General features: G+C 46.8%; 1 protein-coding gene across 1 annotated transcript in view; it reads right to left on the reverse strand.

The window, feature by feature from the left end:
- The window catches only part of HMCN1 (hemicentin 1), a 362,739-nt gene that overhangs the window by 132,975 nt on the left and 207,946 nt on the right, over positions 1 to 21,818 (reverse strand). The window contains 5 exon segments of the mRNA XM_083156769.1: positions 4,629 to 4,726; positions 17,626 to 17,809; positions 18,329 to 18,453; positions 19,954 to 20,113; positions 20,214 to 20,363. Coding sequence (XP_083012895.1) covers positions 4,629 to 4,726; positions 17,626 to 17,809; positions 18,329 to 18,453; positions 19,954 to 20,113; positions 20,214 to 20,363 — 717 coding nt within the window.

The following is a 21,818-nucleotide window of genomic DNA, read 5'->3' on the forward strand; positions in this document are numbered from 1 at the left end:
CATTTCACTCTTAATCTATTTTACATGGTGTCAAGGTAATAATGATATCCATGGAAAAGGACTCTATAGTTGTAGATCTCATTTCCAGCAATTTGGTTCGGACACTTTTTAACCCCTTCCCGACATTTGACGTACATTTACGTCATGGTCGGGATGTACTTCCCGACGCATGGCATAAATGTACGTCATGACTTTAAAGTGGCACCGCGTCTATAGACGCGGTGACAGAGGGACGATGGCTGCTGTCCCTGACAGCAGACATCTTCCCTCGTGGCCCAGGGGGGGCAGCGATGCCCCCCCCATTGGCGATCGCTGTGATTGGCTGTTCAAATGTGAACAGCCAATTGCAGCGTTTTCTGTGTACCGGCGAATAACGACGCTCGGTAACACAGGGATCGGTGGTGATTGGTGCTGTTAAGTACAGCACCAATCACCACCAGGTGTAAAGGGGTCACTGGTGGTCACCCCACCTCACCCCACCTGCCCCCAAGGCTGTGATTGGTCCGTCGACATAAAATCCAAATATCACTCCTTCCGTTCGGAGTCCTGCCATGCACCCAAATGGTATTTTTTGGTCACATATGAGGCATTGCCATACTTGGGAGAAATTGCGGCACAGATTTTGGGGTGCTTTGTCTCCTTCATTCCTTGTGAAAATGAAAATTTTGAGCCAGAACTGCATTTTTGTGTAAAAAAATGTAATTTTTCATTTTCACAGCCCAGTTGTACCAAAATTGGTGAAACCCCTGGGGGTTTGAAATGTACACTATACCCCTAGATGAATTCCCTGAGGGGTGTAGTTTGCAAAATGGGGTCACTTGTGGGGGGGTTCCACTGTATTGGTGCTTCGGGGGTCTTGCTAATGCGACATAGCACCCACCATTCATTCCACCAGAATCTGTGCTGCAAAATCCAAATATCACTCCTTCCCTTCTGAGTCCTGCCATGCACCCAAATGGTATTTTTTGGTCACATATGAGGCATTGCCGTACTCGGGAGAAATTGCGGCACAGATTTTGGGGTGCTTTGTCTCCTTCATTCCTTGTTAAAATGAAAAATTTTGAGCCAGAACTGCATTTTTGTGTAAAAAAATTTAATTTTTCATTTTCACAGCCCAGTTGTACCAAAATTGGTGAAACCCCTGGGGGTTTGAAATGTACACTATACCCCTAGATGAATTCCCTGAGGGGTGTAGTTTGCAAAATGGGGTCACTTGTGGGGGGGTTCCACTGTATTGGTGCTTCAGGGGTCTTGCTAATGCGACATAGCACCCACCATTCATTCCACCAGAATCTGTGCTGCAAAATCCAAATATCACTCCTTCCCTTCTGAGTCCTGCCATGCACCCAAATGGTATTTTTTGGTCACATATGAGGCATTGCCGTACTCGGGAGAAATTGCGGCACAGATTTTGGGGTGCTTTGTCTCCTTCATTCCTTGTGAAAATGAAAAATTTTGAGCCAGAACTGCATTTTTGTGTAAAAAAATGTAATTTTTCATTTTCACAGCCCAGTTGTACCAAAATTGGTGAAACCCCTGGGGGTTTGAAATGTACACTATACCCCTAGATGAATTCCCTGAGGGGTGTAGTTTGCAAAATGGGGTCACTTGTGGGGGGGTTCCACTGTATTAGTGCTTCGGGGGTCTTGCTAATGCGACATAGCACCCACCATTCATTCCACCAGAATCTGTGCTGCAAAATCCAAATATCACTCCTTCCCTTCTGAGTCCTGCCATGCACCCAAATGGTATTTTTTGGTCACATATGAGGCATTGCCGTACTCGGGAGAAATTGCGGCACAGATTTTGGGGTGCTTTGTCTCCTTCATTCCTTGTGAAAATGAAAAATTTTGAGCCAGAACTGCATTTTTGTGTAAAAATATTTAATTTTTCATTTTCACAGCCCAGTTGTACCAAAATTGGTGAAACCCCTGGGGGTTTGAAATGTACACTATACCCCTAGATGAATTCCCTGAGGGGTGTAGTTTGCAAAATGGGGTCACTTGTGGGGGGGGTTCCACTGTATTGGTGCTTCGGGGGTCTTGCTAATGCGACATAGCACCCACCATTCATTCCACCAGAATCTGTGCTGCAAAATCCAAATATCACTCCTTCCCTTCAGAGTCCTGCCATGCACCCAAATGGTATTTTTTGGTCACATATGAGGCATTGCCGTACTCGGGAGAAATTGCGGCACAGATTTTGGGGTGCTTTGTCTCCTTCATTACTTGTGAAAATGAAAAATTTTGAGCCAGAACTGCATTTTTGTGTAAAAAAATGTAATTTTTCATTTTCACAGCCCAGTTGTACCAAAATTGGTGAAACCCCTGGGGGTTTGAAATGTACACTATACCCCTAGATGAATTCCCTGAGGGGTGTAGTTTGCAAAATGGGGTCACTTGTGGGGGGGTTCCACTGTATTGGTGCTTCGGGGGTCTTGCTAATGCGACATAGCACCCACCATTCATTCCACCAGAATCTGTGCTGCAAAATCCAAATATCACTCCTTCCCTTCTGAGTCCTGCCATGCACCCAAATGGTATTTTTTGGTCACATATGAGGCATTGCCGTACTCGGGAGAAATTGCGGCACAGATTTTGGGGTGCTTTGTCTCCTTCATTCCTTGTGAAAATGAAAAATTTTGAGCCAGAACTGCATTTTTGTGTAAAAAAATGTAATTTTTCATTTTCACAGCCCAGTTGTACCAAAATTGGTGAAACCCCTGGGGGTTTGAAATGTACACTATACCCCTAGATGAATTCCCTGAGGGGTGTAGTTTGCAAAATGGGGTCACTTGTGGGGGGGTTCCACTGTATTAGTGCTTCGGGGGTCTTGCTAATGCGACATAGCACCCACCATTCATTCCACCAGAATCTGTGCTGCAAAATCCAAATATCACTCCTTCCCTTCTGAGTCCTGCCATGCACCCAAATGGTATTTTTTGGTCACATATGAGGCATTGCCGTACTCGGGAGAAATTGCGGCACAGATTTTGGGGTGCTTTGTCTCCTTCATTCCTTGTGAAAATGAAAAATTTTGAGCCAGAACTGCATTTTTGTGTAAAAATATTTAATTTTTCATTTTCACAGCCCAGTTGTACCAAAATTGGTGAAACCCCTGGGGGTTTGAAATGTACACTATACCCCTAGATGAATTCCCTGAGGGGTGTAGTTTGCAAAATGGGGTCACTTGTGGGGGGGGTTCCACTGTATTGGTGCTTCGGGGGTCTTGCTAATGCGACATAGCACCCACCATTCATTCCACCAGAATCTGTGCTGCAAAATCCAAATATCACTCCTTCCCTTCAGAGTCCTGCCATGCACCCAAATGGTATTTTTTGGTCACATATGAGGCATTGCCGTACTCGGGAGAAATTGCGGCACAGATTTTGGGGTGCTTTGTCTCCTTCATTACTTGTGAAAATGAAAAATTTTGAGCCAGAACTGCATTTTTGTGTAAAAAAATGTAATTTTTCATTTTCACAGCCCAGTTGTACCAAAATTGGTGAAACCCCTGGGGGTTTGAAATGTACACTATACCCCTAGATGAATTCCCTGAGGGGTGTAGTTTGCAAAATGGGGTCACTTGTGGGGGAGGTTCCTAACTTTTAGCATCTTAGGGTGCCTAGAAACCTACATGGTGCCTAAAAAATAATCTCATAAAAAGGAGGCTCCAAAATCAAGTAGGTGCTCCTTCTATTATGAAGCCTGTGGTTTGGTCAACGTGCATACTAGGGCCACATATAGGATATTTATGAAAACAAAAGAATTGGGGAAATCAATTTTTAGTCACATTTCTCTAGTAAAATCTACTGTGTTCATTAGAAAAATGTATTAAAATTGAAAATTTGCTAAAAAAATGAAATTTTGAAATTTCACCTACACTTTGTTTTAATTCCTGTGAAACACCTAAAGGGTTAACAAACTTCCAAAATGCTGTTTTGAATACTGTGAGGGGTGCAGTTTTTGAAATGGCATCAATTATGGGGGTGTCTCACATACAAGTCCCTCAAAGTCACATCAGAACTGAACTGGTCCCTAAAAAAATCAGTGTTTGAAATTTTCTTGAAAATTTGAGAATTTGCTATTCATATTTTAAGCCTCCTAGTGTCCAAAAAAATTAAAAGGAGGTTGAAATAATGATGGCAACATAAAGTAGACATATGGTCTTTGTTAGTTATTAACTATTTTGAGTGGTATGATTATTTGTCTCACAAGCAGAAAATTTAACATTTTGCAAATTGCAAAATTTTCAATTTTTTTACGACATTTTGGTATTTTTCACAAAAAAAAACAGACTGTATCGACCAAAATTTACCACTAACTTAAAGTACAATGTGTCACGAGAAAACAATCTCAAAATCACTGGGATAAGTACAAGCAATAAAAAGTTATCCCCACATAAAGTGATACATGTCAGATTTGAAAAAAAGGGCTCTGTCAGGAAGGCAAAAACAGGCTGCGGCGGTAAGGGGTTAAAAACAAAGACACAGTACATACAGTATTTACACACTTTAACAACATCAACGATACAATTACCCAAGACAAGACAAACAATGCAAACAAACTTTAACATATATCACTACAATGCATCCCAATACATTGGGATAACATGTCCGTTAAACATACCATAGACTTTTAAATAGTAATCTTTTTTGTCCACGCCAGCTCTGTTTGAAGCTATGCAAGTGTAGGAACCTTCGTCCGATTTCTGTACTCTGGAAATCCTACAAACAAATCAGATAGAATACAGATGCAAAGAATCCAAGGAGACATTCTGAACAGTATCATTATTATTATTATTATTATTATTATTATTATGCGTTATTAATATGGCACCACAAGGGATCCATAATACCCAATTATAGTGCACATAAACGAAAGGGAAAACAAGATAACAGGGACTTACAGTACAAGATAATATACTGTAGGACAAGACCAGGGTATATACTGGACATATACAGTAGTTGCATCAGAAATAATCAGGATGGCAGAAAACCAAACAATTTAATTCTATTGGAAGGAATATGGAGTATTAGTTTAAATAAGAGTTGGTGTAGAACATAAGCTCTCACAAGCAGGGCTCTCTTCCCTTACCTTGTAAAGGACCGGTGCAGACAAAAAGAATTTACATGGATGGGGTAGACAGTGAGCATGGTGAGGAAGTGGGTCTTGCGAGCCAGTTTTGCAGGGAGGTGGATAGTTTGAGGTAGAGAGGTAGAGAGATCCAGAGGATGGGTGGGAGTGGAAAGTGAGATTCGGTCTCAGTCCTTGCATAGTCATACTCATGGATGTATACCAGAGAAGGACTAAGCAATGAGAGATGCAGAAAGTTGCAGAAGGCCAATGTAGAAAGGCTCTGAATCAGGGTTACTGTACTATGTGTTAATTGATGATCAGAATAAGTCACTGCATAAAAAAGCTACTGTAGTTGAGTGTTGCTAAAAGTGAAATTGGGTGTCATCATATGTCTTCATTGAATTCTACAGTAGCTTAATATGGGTAATTTGATACAATTGGTTGAAGAATAGTCTCAGTGTTGATAATAAAAAGTAAAAGTTGGTCCTGTCCCTGATCTACCCAAGGTATACCCAGATCTAACATAGGGCCTTATTCTAGTTCACTCTTAGAGGCAAATTCCTTCTTAGCTGGACAAAACCATGTGCACTGCAGGGGGGCAGATGTAACATGTGCAGAGAGATTTAGCTTTGGGTGAGTTATTTTGTTTCTGTGTAGGGAAAATACTGACTGTTTTATTTTTACAATGCAATATAGATCTCCCTTTGAAGAAAAACCCCACCCAAATCTAATTCTCTCTGCACATGTTACATCTGCCCCCCTGCAGTGCACATGGTTTTGTCCAGCTAAGAAGGAATTTACCTCTATGAGTGATCTAGAATAAGGCCCATAGTAACAACCCAGAGTTAGAATTCCCTTCCTCTTCTGCTCACTGGGAACCGGTACTATAAAAGCCGTGGTTGGAATGGACTTCTTCATGCAGATGCGAAAGCATCTGATATACAGTACTGTGCATTCTAGCATTAGGATAGGCTAGTAATTAGACAGTGGCAGCTTTACAGAAAGGTGGTCACAGATGGCAACGACCCAGTCTCCTAATGCTTAAACAAATATTATCTGATTCGGATTTGGGAGCAAAGCAAAAAAAAAAGGAATCTTTTTTGCATGTAGCGTAAAAACTGGCTACTTCTGCATGAAGCCACATAGAAGAAAATGGTGAGGGGGTGGATTGATGTGCTCCATTGATGGTTTGTTCAATCAGCAATCGATGTTGGCCAGCTTTTGCTGTGGGTGCCTACACCAGCTGTCATAATTATTTACCTGTTGGCATTATGCCTATATAATATTTATATCATAAATTAAGATATATTAACATGTCAACCTGCTGACCATGCTCACCCTTTTCCCTGTCAACCTTTAGATTGTATAACTTTATAGCTTCATTGTCAAACTTTCGATCAAGTCGACCTTTTGATTGTCAATATTTTGAGCATGTCACTATTTGGACTGTTCACATTTTTGGTGTAGATGTTTTAGCTGTCTACCATGTGTTTTGATCACCTACAATATGCCTACAGTACATCCCATGTGAGACACCACTCACAGTAGATGCAACAAAGACAGGGTTCTATCAGTTACAAATCAATGTATTTTATTGACAGAATCAAGATTTTTTTTTCTTAGACTTACAATGTTACATCTTCTATCATAATGTCCTTGTGAGTGTGTTCTCTGCTCAGAAATACAAGAAAAAAGTGCAGAAATTGTCCCGCTTGGGCTAGAACTCTGCATGTGTTTCCATCTGAATGCACAACCACATGGACAGTTATGCTGTGTACACAACGTTCAATTCAGTGTTATTTTCGGTACTTGTGTATTATAGCGGTGCCCCCGATGTACATCGCGTGATGTTTTTATCGAATCGCATCGCATGCCATGCGACGCGATTTTTGCCCCTATGCGATGAAACATTGTATAAGCACCCTTAAGGGTGCTTTTAAGCACCCAAATGGGTGCTTACAATGTTAAATGCACCCCCATGCCACCCCCCCCACTATAAACGTGAACCCGAAGCGTGGCGAGCGCAGCGAGCCCGCGTGGGGCGGCGGTACGCGTCCTCCGACCTTTTCATACCCCCACTATCCACGTCGGCGTGGAGTAGAGCATATAAAGTGAGGCGAGCGCAGCGAGCCACCGAGCCCGAAGCGTGGCGAGCGCAGCGAGCCCCGCGATACCTGTGAAGCCCGCTAGGGGACGCCGATACCTGTGAAGGTATCGGCGTCCGCTCGCCACGCTTCGGGCTCGGTGGCTCGCTGCGCTCGCCACACTTTCTATTCTCAACTCCACGCCGACGTGGATAGTGGGGGTATGAAAAGGTCGGAGGATGCGTACCGCCGCCGCTCGCCACGCTTCGGGTTCACATTTATAGTGGGAGGGGGGTGGCGTGGGGGTGCATTTCACATTGTAAGCACCCATTAGGGTGCTTATACAATTTTTAATCGCATCACATTGCATTGTATGGCATTGTATGCCATACACAATGTCATACAATTTTAAAATGGTTTGACATTGTACAATATTGCACGATATTGCGTCGCATCGCATACCATCGCATGCCTTATGGTATTCGATGCGATGGGCGCCGCTATAATACACAAGTACCTCATTTTCTATTCAATTTGGACTATATAGTCCAAATCGAATAAACAATTACAATGAATCGTACAGTTTTAGCTGCATTTGGTACAGATTTGATCCCAGTGTGCGGCTATGTCACAATATGCATGTATTTCAGTTACCTGCTGGTCAAATCCTGCTGGCTTTGTCTCATGCTGCTGACAGCTCTGTATAGTTGAACTGTGCTGTGAGATCTGAGCTCAGCTAATTAGTAACACCTGGTAACTCTCTCCTGCAGGAGAGTTCAGTGTAAACTGAGCATGCTTAGCCCGTTGATTAGTTCACCGGTGAGTTCCCTGTGCTTCCTATAAAAGGCAGTCTCTGGGAGATAGAAGCTGCCAGAGTATAGGTTCACACCAGCTCCAGCGTTCCAGTGCCTTGTACTATTCCAGACTTCTGATTATTGTATCTGACCTCGGCTTGTTCCTGACCATTCTCTTGCCTGATCCTCCGGTACCGTGTCCAGTGATTCCTGTGTATGACCTTGGCTTATTCTATGACCATCCGCCTGCCTGCTCCCTGTGTACCGCATCCTGTGCCTTCCTGTGTATGACCCGGCCTGACTCTGACTAATCATTGCTGCATCCATTGGCATCATTTCTGTCCACCTGTTACTAACCCGGCTTGACGACCACGCTCCATATTCCACAAGCTACCACCACTCATACGGGGAACCTGACCAGGGGCCCGCGACCGACGTGTCGGTGCCGCAGAAGCCCATATCCCGCTTGGAGGGGTCACTGGCAGAAAACCCCCGGCACGGTTAGACTCCGCGACCCTGTGTCAGGTCTAGCCAATCCCCGAGTGGTAGTGCACCCCAAGTTTGTGACAGAATACTCTGGCCCAACTGGAATATGGATGCTGTTAGTGGCATGTCTCATAAAGAACTCCTGGAACACCTGCTGGTCCGGGTTGACAAGCAAGGACAGTACCAAGCTCTGATTATGCAAAGCTTGCAAACTCTGCAGCAGCAATTGGACCTCGCTCCACCCTCTCCAACACCAGTGATTTCTGATCCGGAGTCCATTAGGGTGCCTCGCCTGCTAATACAGCAGTTACAGGAGCTGCTGTCTAACGTCCTCACCCTTGTCACCAAACTGCTCGGCGAGTCTACTGTGGGCTTGGTGCCTGCAAGACCCTCAGATTCCACTCCGGGTACCCCATTGGCAAATATATCTGTGCCCTTTAAGGACAAGTACGTGAGTCGGCCTCGTCCCCAGTTGTCAGATGAGGAACGCCAGCGACGCAGGTCCTTAAATTTATGTTTTTATTGTGGAGGCCAGGACCATTTAATTGGGGTTTGCTCCCTCCGAGAGGCCAGGAATAAGGTTATTGCTTCTGTGCCCACTCAGGAAGAGTTTCATGGCTATCACTGGGGTCCAAGAACTAAAATCTTTTTACCTAAAAGCAGTAAATTTTCGGTCAAGCCGCAAGAAGCGAACCCGAGTGTCAAGTTCCGAGAGGGGAGTCCGGGTGTCCAACCCCAAGAGGGGGTCCCATCAGTCCAACCCCAGAAGGGAGTCCGGTCCATTCAGCCCCAGGAGGGAGTTCATGGTCACAAGCCCCAGGAGGGGAGTCCGAATATCAAACCCAAAGATGGGGTTCTGTCCAGCCAGCCCCAGAAGGGGGTTCTGTTAGTCCAGCCCAAGGAGGGGCTTCCGAGTATTGTGCTCCAGGAGGAGCTTCCTAGTGTCCTGCCCAAGGAGGGGCTTCCGATTATTGTGCTCCAGGAGGAGCTTCCTAGTGTCTTGCCCAAGGAAGGGCTTCCTAGTGTCTTGCCCGAAGAGGGGCATCAAAGTGTTTCACCCCAAGTGGACTCTCACAGTGTCGAGTTCCGAGAGGGGTCTCAGAATGGCAAGCCCCAAGAAGGGGTACTGAGTCTTTTTCCTCAGAAGGGGTCTCGGAGGGTAATTTCCCAGGAGGGTTCTCAAATTCTCAAACCGCAGAACGGGGTTCAGAGTGTCGTGCACCAGGAGGGGTCTCAGACTGTCAGACTCCAAGCAGGGTCTCAGAGTACCACACCCCAAACAGGGTCTCTGAGCATTGCGCCCCAGGAGGGTTTCCCGAGCACTGCACCCCAAGAGAGGTCTCTGAAAGTGGTACCCCAAAAAGGGCCTCTGAGTACACTACCACAAGAGGAATCTCCGAGAGTTGCACCCCAAAAGGATCCTCTGGTCGCCACACCCCAGGAAGGGTCTCTGAGTGTGGCTTCCCAGGTTAGGCCACTGAGCACTTTGCCTCAAGAAGGGGCTCTATATATCACCCCAGAAGGGGGTTCCGAGTCAATCGCCCCAGAAGGGGGTTCCGAGTCAATCGCCCCAAGTGGGGGTTCCGAGTCAATCGCCCCAGAAGGGGGTTCCGAGTCAATCGCCCCAGAAGGGGGTTCCGAGTCAATCGCCCCAAGTGGGGGTTCCGAGTCCGTCACCCCAAGTGGGGGTTCCGAGTCCGTCACCCCAAGTGGGGGTTCCGAGTCCGTCACCCCAAGTGGGGATTCCGAGTCCGTCACCCCAAGTGGGGGTTCCGAGTCCGTCACCCCAAGTGGGGGTTCCGAGTCAGTCACCCCAAGTGGGGGTTCCGAGTTAATCACCCAAGAAGGGTGTCCCCAGTTAATTACCCCAGATGGGGGTTCCGAGTTAATTACACCAGATGGGGGTTCCAAGTTAATCACCTCAGAAGGGGATTCTGAATCAGTCACCCCGGAAGAAGGTTCCAAATCCAGCACCCCAAGTAGGGGTTCCAAGCCAATCACCCCAGATGGGGGTTCCGGGTCCTTCACTACAGACCGGAGTTCCGAGTGTGTCACCCCTGGTGGGGGTTCCAAGTCTGTCACTCCCATTAGAGATCCATCTGCCCTTGCCGTCGGGCATGAGGACCCATCTGCCCTTGCCTTCGGGCATGAGGACCCATCTGCCCTTGCCTCCGGGCATGAGGACCTATGTGCCACGGTCTCCGGGCCTGTCTCCGTGGCCTCCGGGCCTGTCTCCGTGGCCTCCGGGCCTGCCTCCATGGTCTCCAGGTATGGTTCCTTGGCCTTTGGGCCTTCCTCCGTGGTCTCTGGGCCTGTCTCCATTGCCTCCGTGGTCTCCGGGCCTATTGCTTCCATGATCTCTGGGCCTAAACATGTCAGCCAAGGAAAAATTTCTAAAGTACCGATGCCTACTGTACTGAACATCCATGAGGCTTCAGCAGTGCCTCAAGTCCAAGAGACATCCGTTGTGTCTAAGGTCCCACCTGGGTTGGCTAGTACACAAAAGCCAGTTGAAGAATCTTCTGAAGTCATTTGCTTTGATGGGAACATTGCCCATTACCAGGCTTTAGCTGATTACTACTTAGATGCCATGAACTTTGATCCATCCTCCGGGGTTAATCTGGCAAATATTATAAAATATATGATCTTATCCTTCCGAGGAGAAGCACTAGAATGGGTCAATCGACTTGTGGAAGCTAATGATCCTCGACTGCGAGATCTGATATTATTCTCCAGGGCCGTGATTGACAAATTTGGATCAAAGACTCCTTCATCTTCCTTGGTTGAAAGTCTGTCCATGCCTCTTCAAAACCATGGGTCATCTAGACGGCATGCGGAGACTACTAGTGCTTCTGGGAATTTTTTTTTACCAAGATCTGAATCAAAGAACTCAACAGTTAGGGGCATTCGTGTCGGTTCTCTAGCACTTTATGGTCTCAGTGAATCATCAGCCAAAAAGTCTTTGATCTGCACCCCAGAACTAGACTCCAACTCAGATTATGATTCTGAACACGATGCTGCGCCCTTTCTGGGGGGTCTAGTGTTGGCCAGAGCCCGTTTTGTAGACCCAAAGGTCGCACATCAATCGACCAAATCCAAGCGATCTTCCAAAAAGACGAAGCACCGCAGACGACCCTAAAAATTTCCTTATGGGGTGTTCGGAGCCCACCCCTAGAGGGGGAGGTAATGTCACAATATGCATGTATTTCAGTTACCTGCTGGTCAAATCCTGCTGGCTTTGTCTCATGCTGCTGACAGCTCTGTATAGTTGAACTGTGCTGTGAGATCTGAGCTCAGCTAATTAGTAACACCTGGTAACTCTCTCCTGCAGGAGAGTTCAGTGTAAACTGAGCATGCTTAGCCCGTTGATTAGTTCACCGGTTAGTTCCCTGTGCTTCCTATAAAAGGCAGTCTCTGGGAGACAGAAGCTGCCAGAGTATAGGTTCACACCAGCTCCAGCGTTCCAGTGCCTTGTACTATTCCAGACTTCTGATTATTGTATCTGACCTCGGCTTGTTCCTGACCATTCTCTTGCCTGATCCTCCGGTCTCTGAAAGTGGTACCCCAAAAAGGGCCTCTGAGTACACTACCCCAAGAGGAATCTCCGAGAGTTGCACCCCAAAAGGATCCTCTGGTCGCCACACCCCAGGAAGGGTCTCTGAGTGTGGCTTCCCAGGTTAGGCCACTGAGCACTTTGCCTCAAGAAGGGGCTCTATATATCACCCCAGAAGGGGGTTCCGAGTCAATCGCCCCAGAAGGGGGTTCCGAGTCAATCGCCCCAGAAGGGGGTTCCGAGTCAATCGCCCCAGAAGGGGGTTCCGAGTCAATCGCCCCAGAAGGGGGTTCCGAGTCAGTCGCCCCAAGTGGGGGTTCCGAGTCCGTCACCCCAAGTGGGGGTTCCGAGTCCGTCACCCCAAGTGGGGGTTCCGAGTCCGTCACCCCAAGTGGGGGTTCAGAGTCCGTCACCCCAAGTGGGGGTTCCGAGTCCGTCACCCCAAGTTGGGGTTCCGAGTCCGTCACCCCAAGTGGGGGTTCCGAGTCCGTCACCCCAAGTGGGGGTTCCGAGTCCGTCACCCCAAGTGGGGGTTCCGAGTCAGTCACCCCAAGTGGGGGTTCCGAGTTAATCACCCAAGACGGGTGTCCCCAGTTAATTACCCCAGATGGGGGTTCCGAGTTAATTACACCAGATGGGGGTTCTGAGTTAATCACCTCAGAAGGGGATTCTGAATCAGTCACCCCGGAAGAAGGTTCCAAATCCATCACCCCAAGTAGGGGTTCCAAGCCAATCACCCCAGATGGGGGTTCCGGGTCCTTCACTACAGACCGGAGTTCCGAGTGTGTCACCCCTGGTGGGGGTTCCAAGTCTGTCACTCCCAATAGAGATCCATCTGCCCTTGCCGTCGGGCATGAGGACCCATCTGCCCTTGCCTTCGGGCATGAGGACCCATCTGCCCTTGCCTCCGGGCATGAGGACCTATGTGCCACGGTCTCCGGGCCTGTCTCCGTGGCCTCCGGGCCTGTCTCCGTGGCCTCCGGGCCTGTCTCCGTGGCCTCCGGGCCTGCCTCCATGGTCTCCAGGTATGGTTCCTTGGCCTTTGGGCCTTCCTCCGTGGTCTCTGGGCCTGTCTCCATTGCCTCCGTGGTCTCCGGGCCTATTGCTTCCATGATCTCTGGGCCTAAACATGTCAGCCAAGGAAAAATTTCTAAAGTACCGATGCCTACTGTACTGAACATCCATGAGGCTTCAGCAGTGCCTCAAGTCCAAGAGACATCCGTTGTGTCTAAGGTCCCACCAGGGTTGGCTAGTACACAAAAGCCAGTTGAAGAATCTTCTGAAGTCATTTGCTTTGATGGGAACATTGCCCATTACCAGGCTTTAGCTGATTACTACTTAGATGCCATGAACTTTGATCCATCCTCCGGGGTTAATCTGGCAAATATTGTAAAATATATGATCTTATCCTTCCGAGGAGAAGCACTAGAATGGGTCAATCCACTTGTGGAAGCTAATGATCCTCGACTGCGAGATCTGATATTATTCTCCAGGGCCGTGATTGACAAATTTGGATCAAAGACTCCTTCATCTTCCTTGGTTGAAAGTCTGTCCATGCCTCTTCAAAACCATGGGTCATCTAGACGGCATGCGGAGACTACTAGTGCTTCTGGGAATTTTTTTTTACCAAGATCTGAATCAAAGAACTCAACAGTTAGGGGCATTCGTGTCGGTTCTCTAGCACTTTATGGTCTCAGTGAATCATCAGCCAAAAAGTCTTTGATCTGCACCCCAGAACTAGACTCCAACTCAGATTATGATTCTGAACACGATGCCGCGCCCTTTCTGGGGGGTCTAGTGTTGGCCAGAGCCCATTTTGTAGACCCAAAGGTCGCACATCAATCGACCAAATCCAAGCGATCTTCCAAAAAGACGAAGCACCGCAGACGACCCTAAAAATTTCCTTATGGGGTGTTCGGAGCCCACCCCTAGAGGGGGAGGTAATGTCACAATATGCATGTGTTTCAGTTACCTGCTGGTCAAATCCTGCTGGCTTTGTCTCATGCTGCTGACAGCTCTGTATAGTTGAACTGTGCTGTGAGATCTGAGCTCAGCTAATTAGTAACACCTGGTAACTCTCTCCTGCAGGAGAGTTCAGTGTAAACTGAGCATGCTTAGCCCGTTGATTAGTTCACCGGTTAGTTCCCTGTGCTTCCTATAAAAGGCAGTCTCTGGGAGACAGAAGCTGCCAGAGTATAGGTTCACACCAGCTCCAGCGTTCCAGTGCCTTGTACTATTCCAGACTTCTGATTATTGTATCTGACCTCGGCTTGTTCCTGACCATTCTCTTGCCTGATCCTCCGGTCTCTGAAAGTGGTACCCCAAAAAGGGCCTCTGAGTACACTACCCCAAGAGGAATCTCCGAGAGTTGCACCCCAAAAGGATCCTCTGGTCGCCACACCCCAGGAAGGGTCTCTGAGTGTGGCTTCCCAGGTTAGGCCACTGAGCACTTTGCCTCAAGAAGGGGCTCTATATATCACCCCAGAAGGGGGTTCCGAGTCAATCGCCCCAGAAGGGGGTTCCGAGTCAATCGCCCCAGAAGGGGGTTCCGAGTCAATCGCCCCAGAAGGGGGTTCCGAGTCAATCGCCCCAAGTGGGGGTTCCGAGTCCGTCACCCCAAGTGGGGGTTCCGAGTCCGTCACCCCAAGTGGGGGTTCCGAGTCCGTCACCCCAAGTGGGGGTTCCGAGTCCGTCACCCCAAGTGGGGGTTCCGAGTCCGTCACCCCAAGTGGGGGTTCCGAGTCCGTCACCCCAAGTGGGGGTTCCGAGTTAATCACCCAAGAAGGGTGTCCCCAGTTAATTACCCCAGATGGGGGTTCCGAGTTAATTACACCAGATGGGGGTTCCAAGTTAATCACCTCAGAAGGGGATTCTGAATCAGTCACCCCGGAAGAAGGTTCCAAATCCAGCACCCCAAGTAGGGGTTCCAAGCCAATCACCCCAGATGGGGGTTCCGGGTCCTTTACTACAGACCGGAGTTCCGAGTGTGTCACCCCTGGTGGGGGTTCCAAGTCTGTCACTCCCAATAGAGATCCATCTGCCCTTGCCGTCGGGCATGAGGACCCATCTGCCCTTGCCTTCGGGCATGAGGACCCATCTGCCCTTGCCTCCGGGCATGAGGACCTATGTGCCACGGTCTCCGGGCCTGTCTCCGTGGCCTCCGGGCCTGTCTCCGTGGCCTCCGGGCCTGTCTCCGTGGCCTCCGGGCCTGCCTCCATGGTCTCCAGGTATGGTTCCTTGGCCTTTGGGCCTTCCTCCGTGGTCTCTGGGCCTGTCTCCATTGCCTCCGTGGTCTCCGGGCCTATTGCTTCCATGATCTCTGGGCCTAAACATGTCAGCCAAGGAAAAATTTCTAAAGTACCGATGCCTACTGTACTGAACATCCATGAGGCTTCAGCAGTGCCTCAAGTCCAAGAGACATCCGTTGTGTCTAAGGTCCCACCAGGGTTGGCTAGTACACAAAAGCCAGTTGAAGAATCTTCTGAAGTCATTTGCTTTGATGGGAACATTGCCCATTACCAGGCTTTAGCTGATTACTACTTAGATGCCATGAACTTTGATCCATCCTCCGGGGTTAATCTGGCAAATATTGTAAAATATATGATCTTATCCTTCCGAGGAGAAGCACTAGAATGGGTCAATCCACTTGTGGAAGCTAATGATCCTCGACTGCGAGATCTGATATTATTCTCCAGGGCCGTGATTGACAAATTTGGATCAAAGACTCCTTCATCTTCCTTGGTTGAAAGTCTGTCCATGCCTCTTCAAAACCATGGGTCATCTAGACGGCATGCGGAGACTACTAGTGCTTCTGGGAATTTTTTTTTACCAAGATCTGAATCAAAGAACTCAACAGTTAGGGGCATTCGTGTCGGTTCTCTAGCACTTTATGGTCTCAGTGAATCATCAGCCAAAAAGTCTTTGATCTGCACCCCAGAACTAGACTCCAACTCAGATTATGATTCTGAAAACGATGCCGCGCCCTTTCTGGGGGGTCTAGTGTTGGCCAGAGCCCGTTTTGTAGATCCAAAGGTCGCACATCAATCGACCAAATCCAAGCGATCTTCCAAAAAGACGAAGCACCGCAGACGACCCTAAAAATTTCCTTATGGGGTGTTCGGAGCCCACCCCTAGAGGGGGAGGTAATGTCACAATATGCATGTATTTCAGTTACCTGCTGGTCAAATCCTGCTGGCTTTGTCTCATGCTGCTGACAGCTCTGTATAGTTGAACTGTGCTGTGAGATCTGAGCTCAGCTAATTAGTAACACCTGGTAACTCTCTCCTGCAGGAGAGTTCAGTGTAAACTGAGCATGCTTAGCCCGTTGATTAGTTCACCGGTTAGTTCCCTGTGCTTCCTATAAAAGGCAGTCTCTGGGAGACAGAAGCTGCCAGAGTATAGGTTCACACCAGCTCCAGCGTTCCAGTGCCTTGTACTATTCCAGACTTCTGATTATTGTATCTGACCTCGGCTTGTTCCTGACCATTCTCTTGCCTGATCCTCCGGTACCGTGTCCAGTGATTCCTGTGTATGACCTTGGCTTATTCTGTGACCATCCGCCTGCCTGCTCCCTGTGTACCGCATCCTGTGCCTTCCTGTGTATGACCCGGCCTGACTCTGACTAATCATTGCTGCATCCATTGGCATCATTTCTGTCCACCTGTTACTAACCCGGCTTGACGACCACGCTCCATATTCCACAAGCTACCACCACTCATACGGGGAACCTGACCAGGGGGCCGCGACCGACGTGTCGGTGCCGCAGAAGCCCATATCCTGCTTGGAGGGGTCACTGGCAGAAAACCCCCGGCACGGTTAGACTCCGCGCCCCTGTGTCAGGTCTAGCCAATCCCCGAGTGGTAGTGCACCACAAATTTGTGACAGGCTACTTGGCATAGACTTGGCATGCAAGTCTATTTCTGCATTGATCTGATAGATCAAAAGCAGTTCCATTCTGCTCAATGCAGCATTCACCCTCCCCCACACAAAGTCCTCGCGCCATCCCTCCCTCCATCTTGGCCGATGCCAGCACCTGCCGGGTCCCAGTGGCCCTCGATATCGAATCGGTTTCAATGGGCGTTAGGTCGGACCATGTGTCCACTCCATTAAACATGTGTAACATTAAGGTCATATTTCAGCATTGATCAAATACTGACACTGGAAACCAGTCTACCAAGAAAAAAAAAATGACTGCTAAAGATGAACAAAATACTAATATTGCAAATATTTTGCCAGTTTTTCCTGAATTGTCAACTAATTTAGGCAGTAATGATGAATACTGGGTCATTTTAGAGCGCAATATTGCATTTTTATTAATGTAGTCACATTTGCCTATTATTTGCCATCTTGCATAAGTTGTGCCAATTCTGAATAATGAATGATGATTCAGAGAATTACTATTAATAACTAAAATACTGTGTAATTCCTTTTTTTATATATATTCCCATCTGTTAGTTACTAATATGTTACTCTAATAGTTTCTTTAAAATCATTTTTACTAAGACAAAATGAAATGAAGGTATTCTGGTACATAATATTTTGTAGGTTCTTTGATTATAAGTGTAACTGCAGATATTAATCTTTATAAAGGATTTCTTTGGAGACACAACTTACATGAACAGTGTATTTACCTGAACACTTGTCCTGAAGAAAGAAGTCGTATTTGTGAGGACACAGATAGTGGAAGACCATTTTTCATCCAATTGATTTGCGGTGTTGGGTCACCACTAACGAGACATTCAATGTTTATTGAAGTATCTAATATTGCCGTAACCGCTGAAGGTATTCCTTGGTTATCTGAAATCTTAGGAGGAACTAAGATGCAGTAGAAAGAAACAAAGATACATGTACAGTTTAGACTAATCTCTAGATGGGAATATTATAATACAAGATACATGTCATGTTTAGGAGAATTTCAGACATAAAAATGAGGCCACATATAATGGGCCTGATTCAGGTTTACTGGGACCCCTGCAAATTTGTTGTGGAGGTTGATGTTTCAGGTCTGCGCATTCGCGAATATGCGCATGTGCGGACCTGATGTCAAACGCCATTGGCAACTACCACAGTTGCTGAGGTATTTGCACACAGCGGGGGGGGGGGGGGGTAGCAAAAGAATGCTGTTTAGCAAGTGTGTCGGAATCAGGCCCAATGTGTATTGATTACAGTTCAATTAAAGGAAGCATTTGGCATTATCTGTGCTTCTGTGCACTGGCCTCCTGAAGATGGAGATGTCCAGCGTTCTGTATGTGTATTATTAAAGAGTAAGTAGTGATAGGAAAACAGAAGTGTGTGCACTATACAATGCAATGCCTTCTAGAGTCTTGTACATACCATGTACATTTAAGTTGAATATCCTGTCATCTTCACCAGCAGGATTGGTAGCCACACATGTGTATTTTCCCATATTAGCTACTTGGACATTTAGAATGGATAATATTTCTCCACTGAAGGTTTTGCTTTAAGATTTAGAACACAAATATCACAGTGAATGCAGGAATATTGTACATTATACAAGAGAAAATATATACTGTAATGCATTTCTTTTATACATTTTTTTTATACAGTAAAGTGCTTTAAATTTTATTATTAGCATGTCGTCATCCCTGGTTTTACCCTTGCACTGTGCTCTTTTTTATATTTTTATATTGAACTCACCCCTAAGTGAACTGAAAACATGACAGTGAAGAGAAGAATGATACATTGGTGGTATGGATGGTGGTATGGATGGTGTAATGGTTAGCAGGTCATGGGTTTGATTCCCACCATGGCCCTAACTGTGAGGAGTTTGTATATTCTTCCTGTACTTGCGTGGGTTTCCTCCGGGTACTCCGGTTTCCTCCCACATTCCAAAAATATACTGGTAGGCTAATTGGCTCCCAACAAAATTAACCCTAGACTGTCTGTGTGCGTGTATATGTGTAGGGAATATAGATTGTAAGCTCCACTGGGGCAGGGACTGATGTGAATGTTCAACTATACTCTGTAAAGCGCTGCAGAATATGTGTGCGCTATATAAGAAACTGTTAATATATAAATAATAATGATAAATACATGCAGCAGCATTTGACAGATGAAAGGCTTATTACACTAGGGAGGTTATTCTAGCTGACACGCAGTGCTGCGAAGTTCGCAGCGCTGTGTGTCTTTTTAAGCCCGCCCGCTGCTCGCACAGGCAGCCGCTCCCCTTCTCAGGGTGAATTCGCCCGCACGGCTGCGAATGGATGTTTTTCATAAACATCCATTCACAGCCTATGGGGCCAAACCCACATCATTCGATGGTCGCTGACCATTGAATGATGTGGAATATACATGCAAAACTAAGACACTCTCAGGTGTCTTAGTTTTGTATGTGTTCTAGATGGGAACATGTCGGGAAGCTGGCTTTCGGTGATGTCAGCTGCCCACCCCTGGCACCCGTGTCACTGGGTCATTACCATGGGAATGCCCAGCTTTTTTATGGGAACACCAATGAAAGCGCTGGGCATTCCCATGGGCTCGACTACTTGCCACCGCCCCATGCCCCCTGACCGCACTGATTGGTGTGAACACCAGGTGAACACTCTGTTCGCCATGGCCGGCCGTACCCAGCGCATGCACATGGACAGAAATGCACATGAGCAGTTAGGAAACATTGCTAACCGTTACGAATTCAGTGCGCATAAACTAGAATAAGGTCCTATGTACTGTAAGAGAAAAATCAAATTTCTCAGACACTGCTAGCAGAGGTGCAACATTTATTCCAAAATGCCAACAAACAGATTTGCTCGGTCTGACAACTGAGCAATTATCTCTGTTAGGCATTACTTCCTATTGAGGCTATATTTCTAGGAATACTAATCCAGGTAGACCATAAATGCCTCCATTGCCTGTATAAAGATTTCCACTAACTGGAAGCATGCCACTATACAATGTTTCCATCATTATGGACATTTAACAGAGGTTTTAGAGATTCTTACTTAATGAGGAATTGGCCGTTATGGCGGATATGTTTTCCATCCTTCAGCCAGTAAATGAAAGGTGCAGGAATTCCACCGGTCTTGCACACCATCTGTATGTCTTCATCTGGTGACGCGTTGATCTCATTTGGGGTTCCAGAGCCAGCAATGCTAGGGGGAACTTTAAATATTTATATATTATTATATACATTGACTGCAATAATGTAAAAGATCCTTTCAATTATGCACCTTTAAAATCCATGTATGACTGGATGACTTGCCTTGAATAGTTAGAATAAAGTGTTTCCGAGCTCTGCCTTCTAGATTTGATGCAACACACGTGTAATTTCCACCATCTGTTAACTGAGCTCTGGTTATTTTCATTTTGCTCCCGCCAGAAAGAAAGTGAGGTTCCAATAAATCTGAATGATCTATATTTACAATCAAAGAGGTTAATGTAATGCAATATTATAAATTAGAGCACATCAATTCACTGACATTTATGATATAAAATGTAGCACCCAATACTTCTACCAAGCATGGCAACTTTGTACATTGAACATTCAAAAATATTGAACTTTTATAGAGCATAACAAATATCCTTATTCTTTATAAAACATAACAATAGCACTATTTATATGAAATATCCATAGTTAGTTGTTGAAGACAGGAAAACTATTTTATTCTGCATAAAACCTCTAAAACATAGACTATTCCTGGCAAACGGGTATGTTGGTAAACATAGGGCTCCATTTAATACTGGATCTTAACACCAGCAGCCAGGGCCGGCAACAGAAATCTTGGGGCCCTGTACAATGATATTTCTGGGGCCCCACACCTAATCCCAAATCCACACAACCCTCTTCTGCATAAGCCTCATTTAACCTTTCACTGCTCCAGATCCTGTTTTCAGGTGCAGACTTCTCTCGTTCTCAGTCCTGCTGGCCTTGCTCCTAGCAGCAGCTTCCTGCTGGCTCCCGGCTGCTGCTGGCTTGTCACTTTCACAAAAGAACGCCGAGCACTACGAGCAGGCAGGGAAGTTCATTCGCAGAGCGCGGTACAGACGATCCGCACATGCGCAGTAAAAGTACAGGAGCCAGAGACTGAGGCCACAACGCCAGTGGCAGGTACAACTGTGCGTCTGCGGCCCCAGGCTGTACACACACACAGAGTAGACGGCTCTAAGTGCCGAGTGGCAGGGCACACATACACAGTAGACGGCAGTGGCACACAGTGAGTCAGTCAGACTCAGCCACTCACAGATGGTGCACAGTAGATGGCCGGGCCATCTAGTACAGTTGGCGGCTGTGCTGGGGCATGGAAGCTCTGGGGCCCTTCAGATCACTGGGGCCCGTCACACTTGTCCCCCTTGACCCCCCCTGTCGCCGGCCCTGTCAGCAGCCCTACTTTTTTGTATTGCCGTGATACTAACAAATATGCCCTTGTTGTTAAACATTTCTTTCCTCTCCGGTGAGGTCCAGCAATGTCCCCCTGAAACTGGAGAGGATTGCTCTCTCCTACAGACTGTATAAGCAATACAAAGTAGGACATGTCTAGTTGTTAAATGGGGCCCTGTATATTAGAGACAACCTGTATATATCATAATGATTGTATTGTGCATTTTTTTTATTCTTAAAGTAATGCCCCTTATATATTATGCCACTCACCGTAATGCCCCTTATACATTCTGTAAAGGCCATTACACATTACGCCCACAGCAAAATGCCCTTTACATTTCCACACAATAATGGCCCTTACAAATTATGCCCGACCCTAATGCTTCTAATTACTTTTAAATGATCTGCTCATTTTCAGGGTCCCATGGCAGAAGATTCACTTCCGGGTAACACTATACATGGAGTGGGGTAACAAAATGTTAAACTCCC

This window comes from Crinia signifera, chromosome 8 (assembly GCF_055691185.1).
Source record: "Crinia signifera chromosome 8, ASM5569118v1, whole genome shotgun sequence".
NCBI classification, from domain to species: Eukaryota; Metazoa; Chordata; class Amphibia; order Anura; family Myobatrachidae; genus Crinia; species Crinia signifera.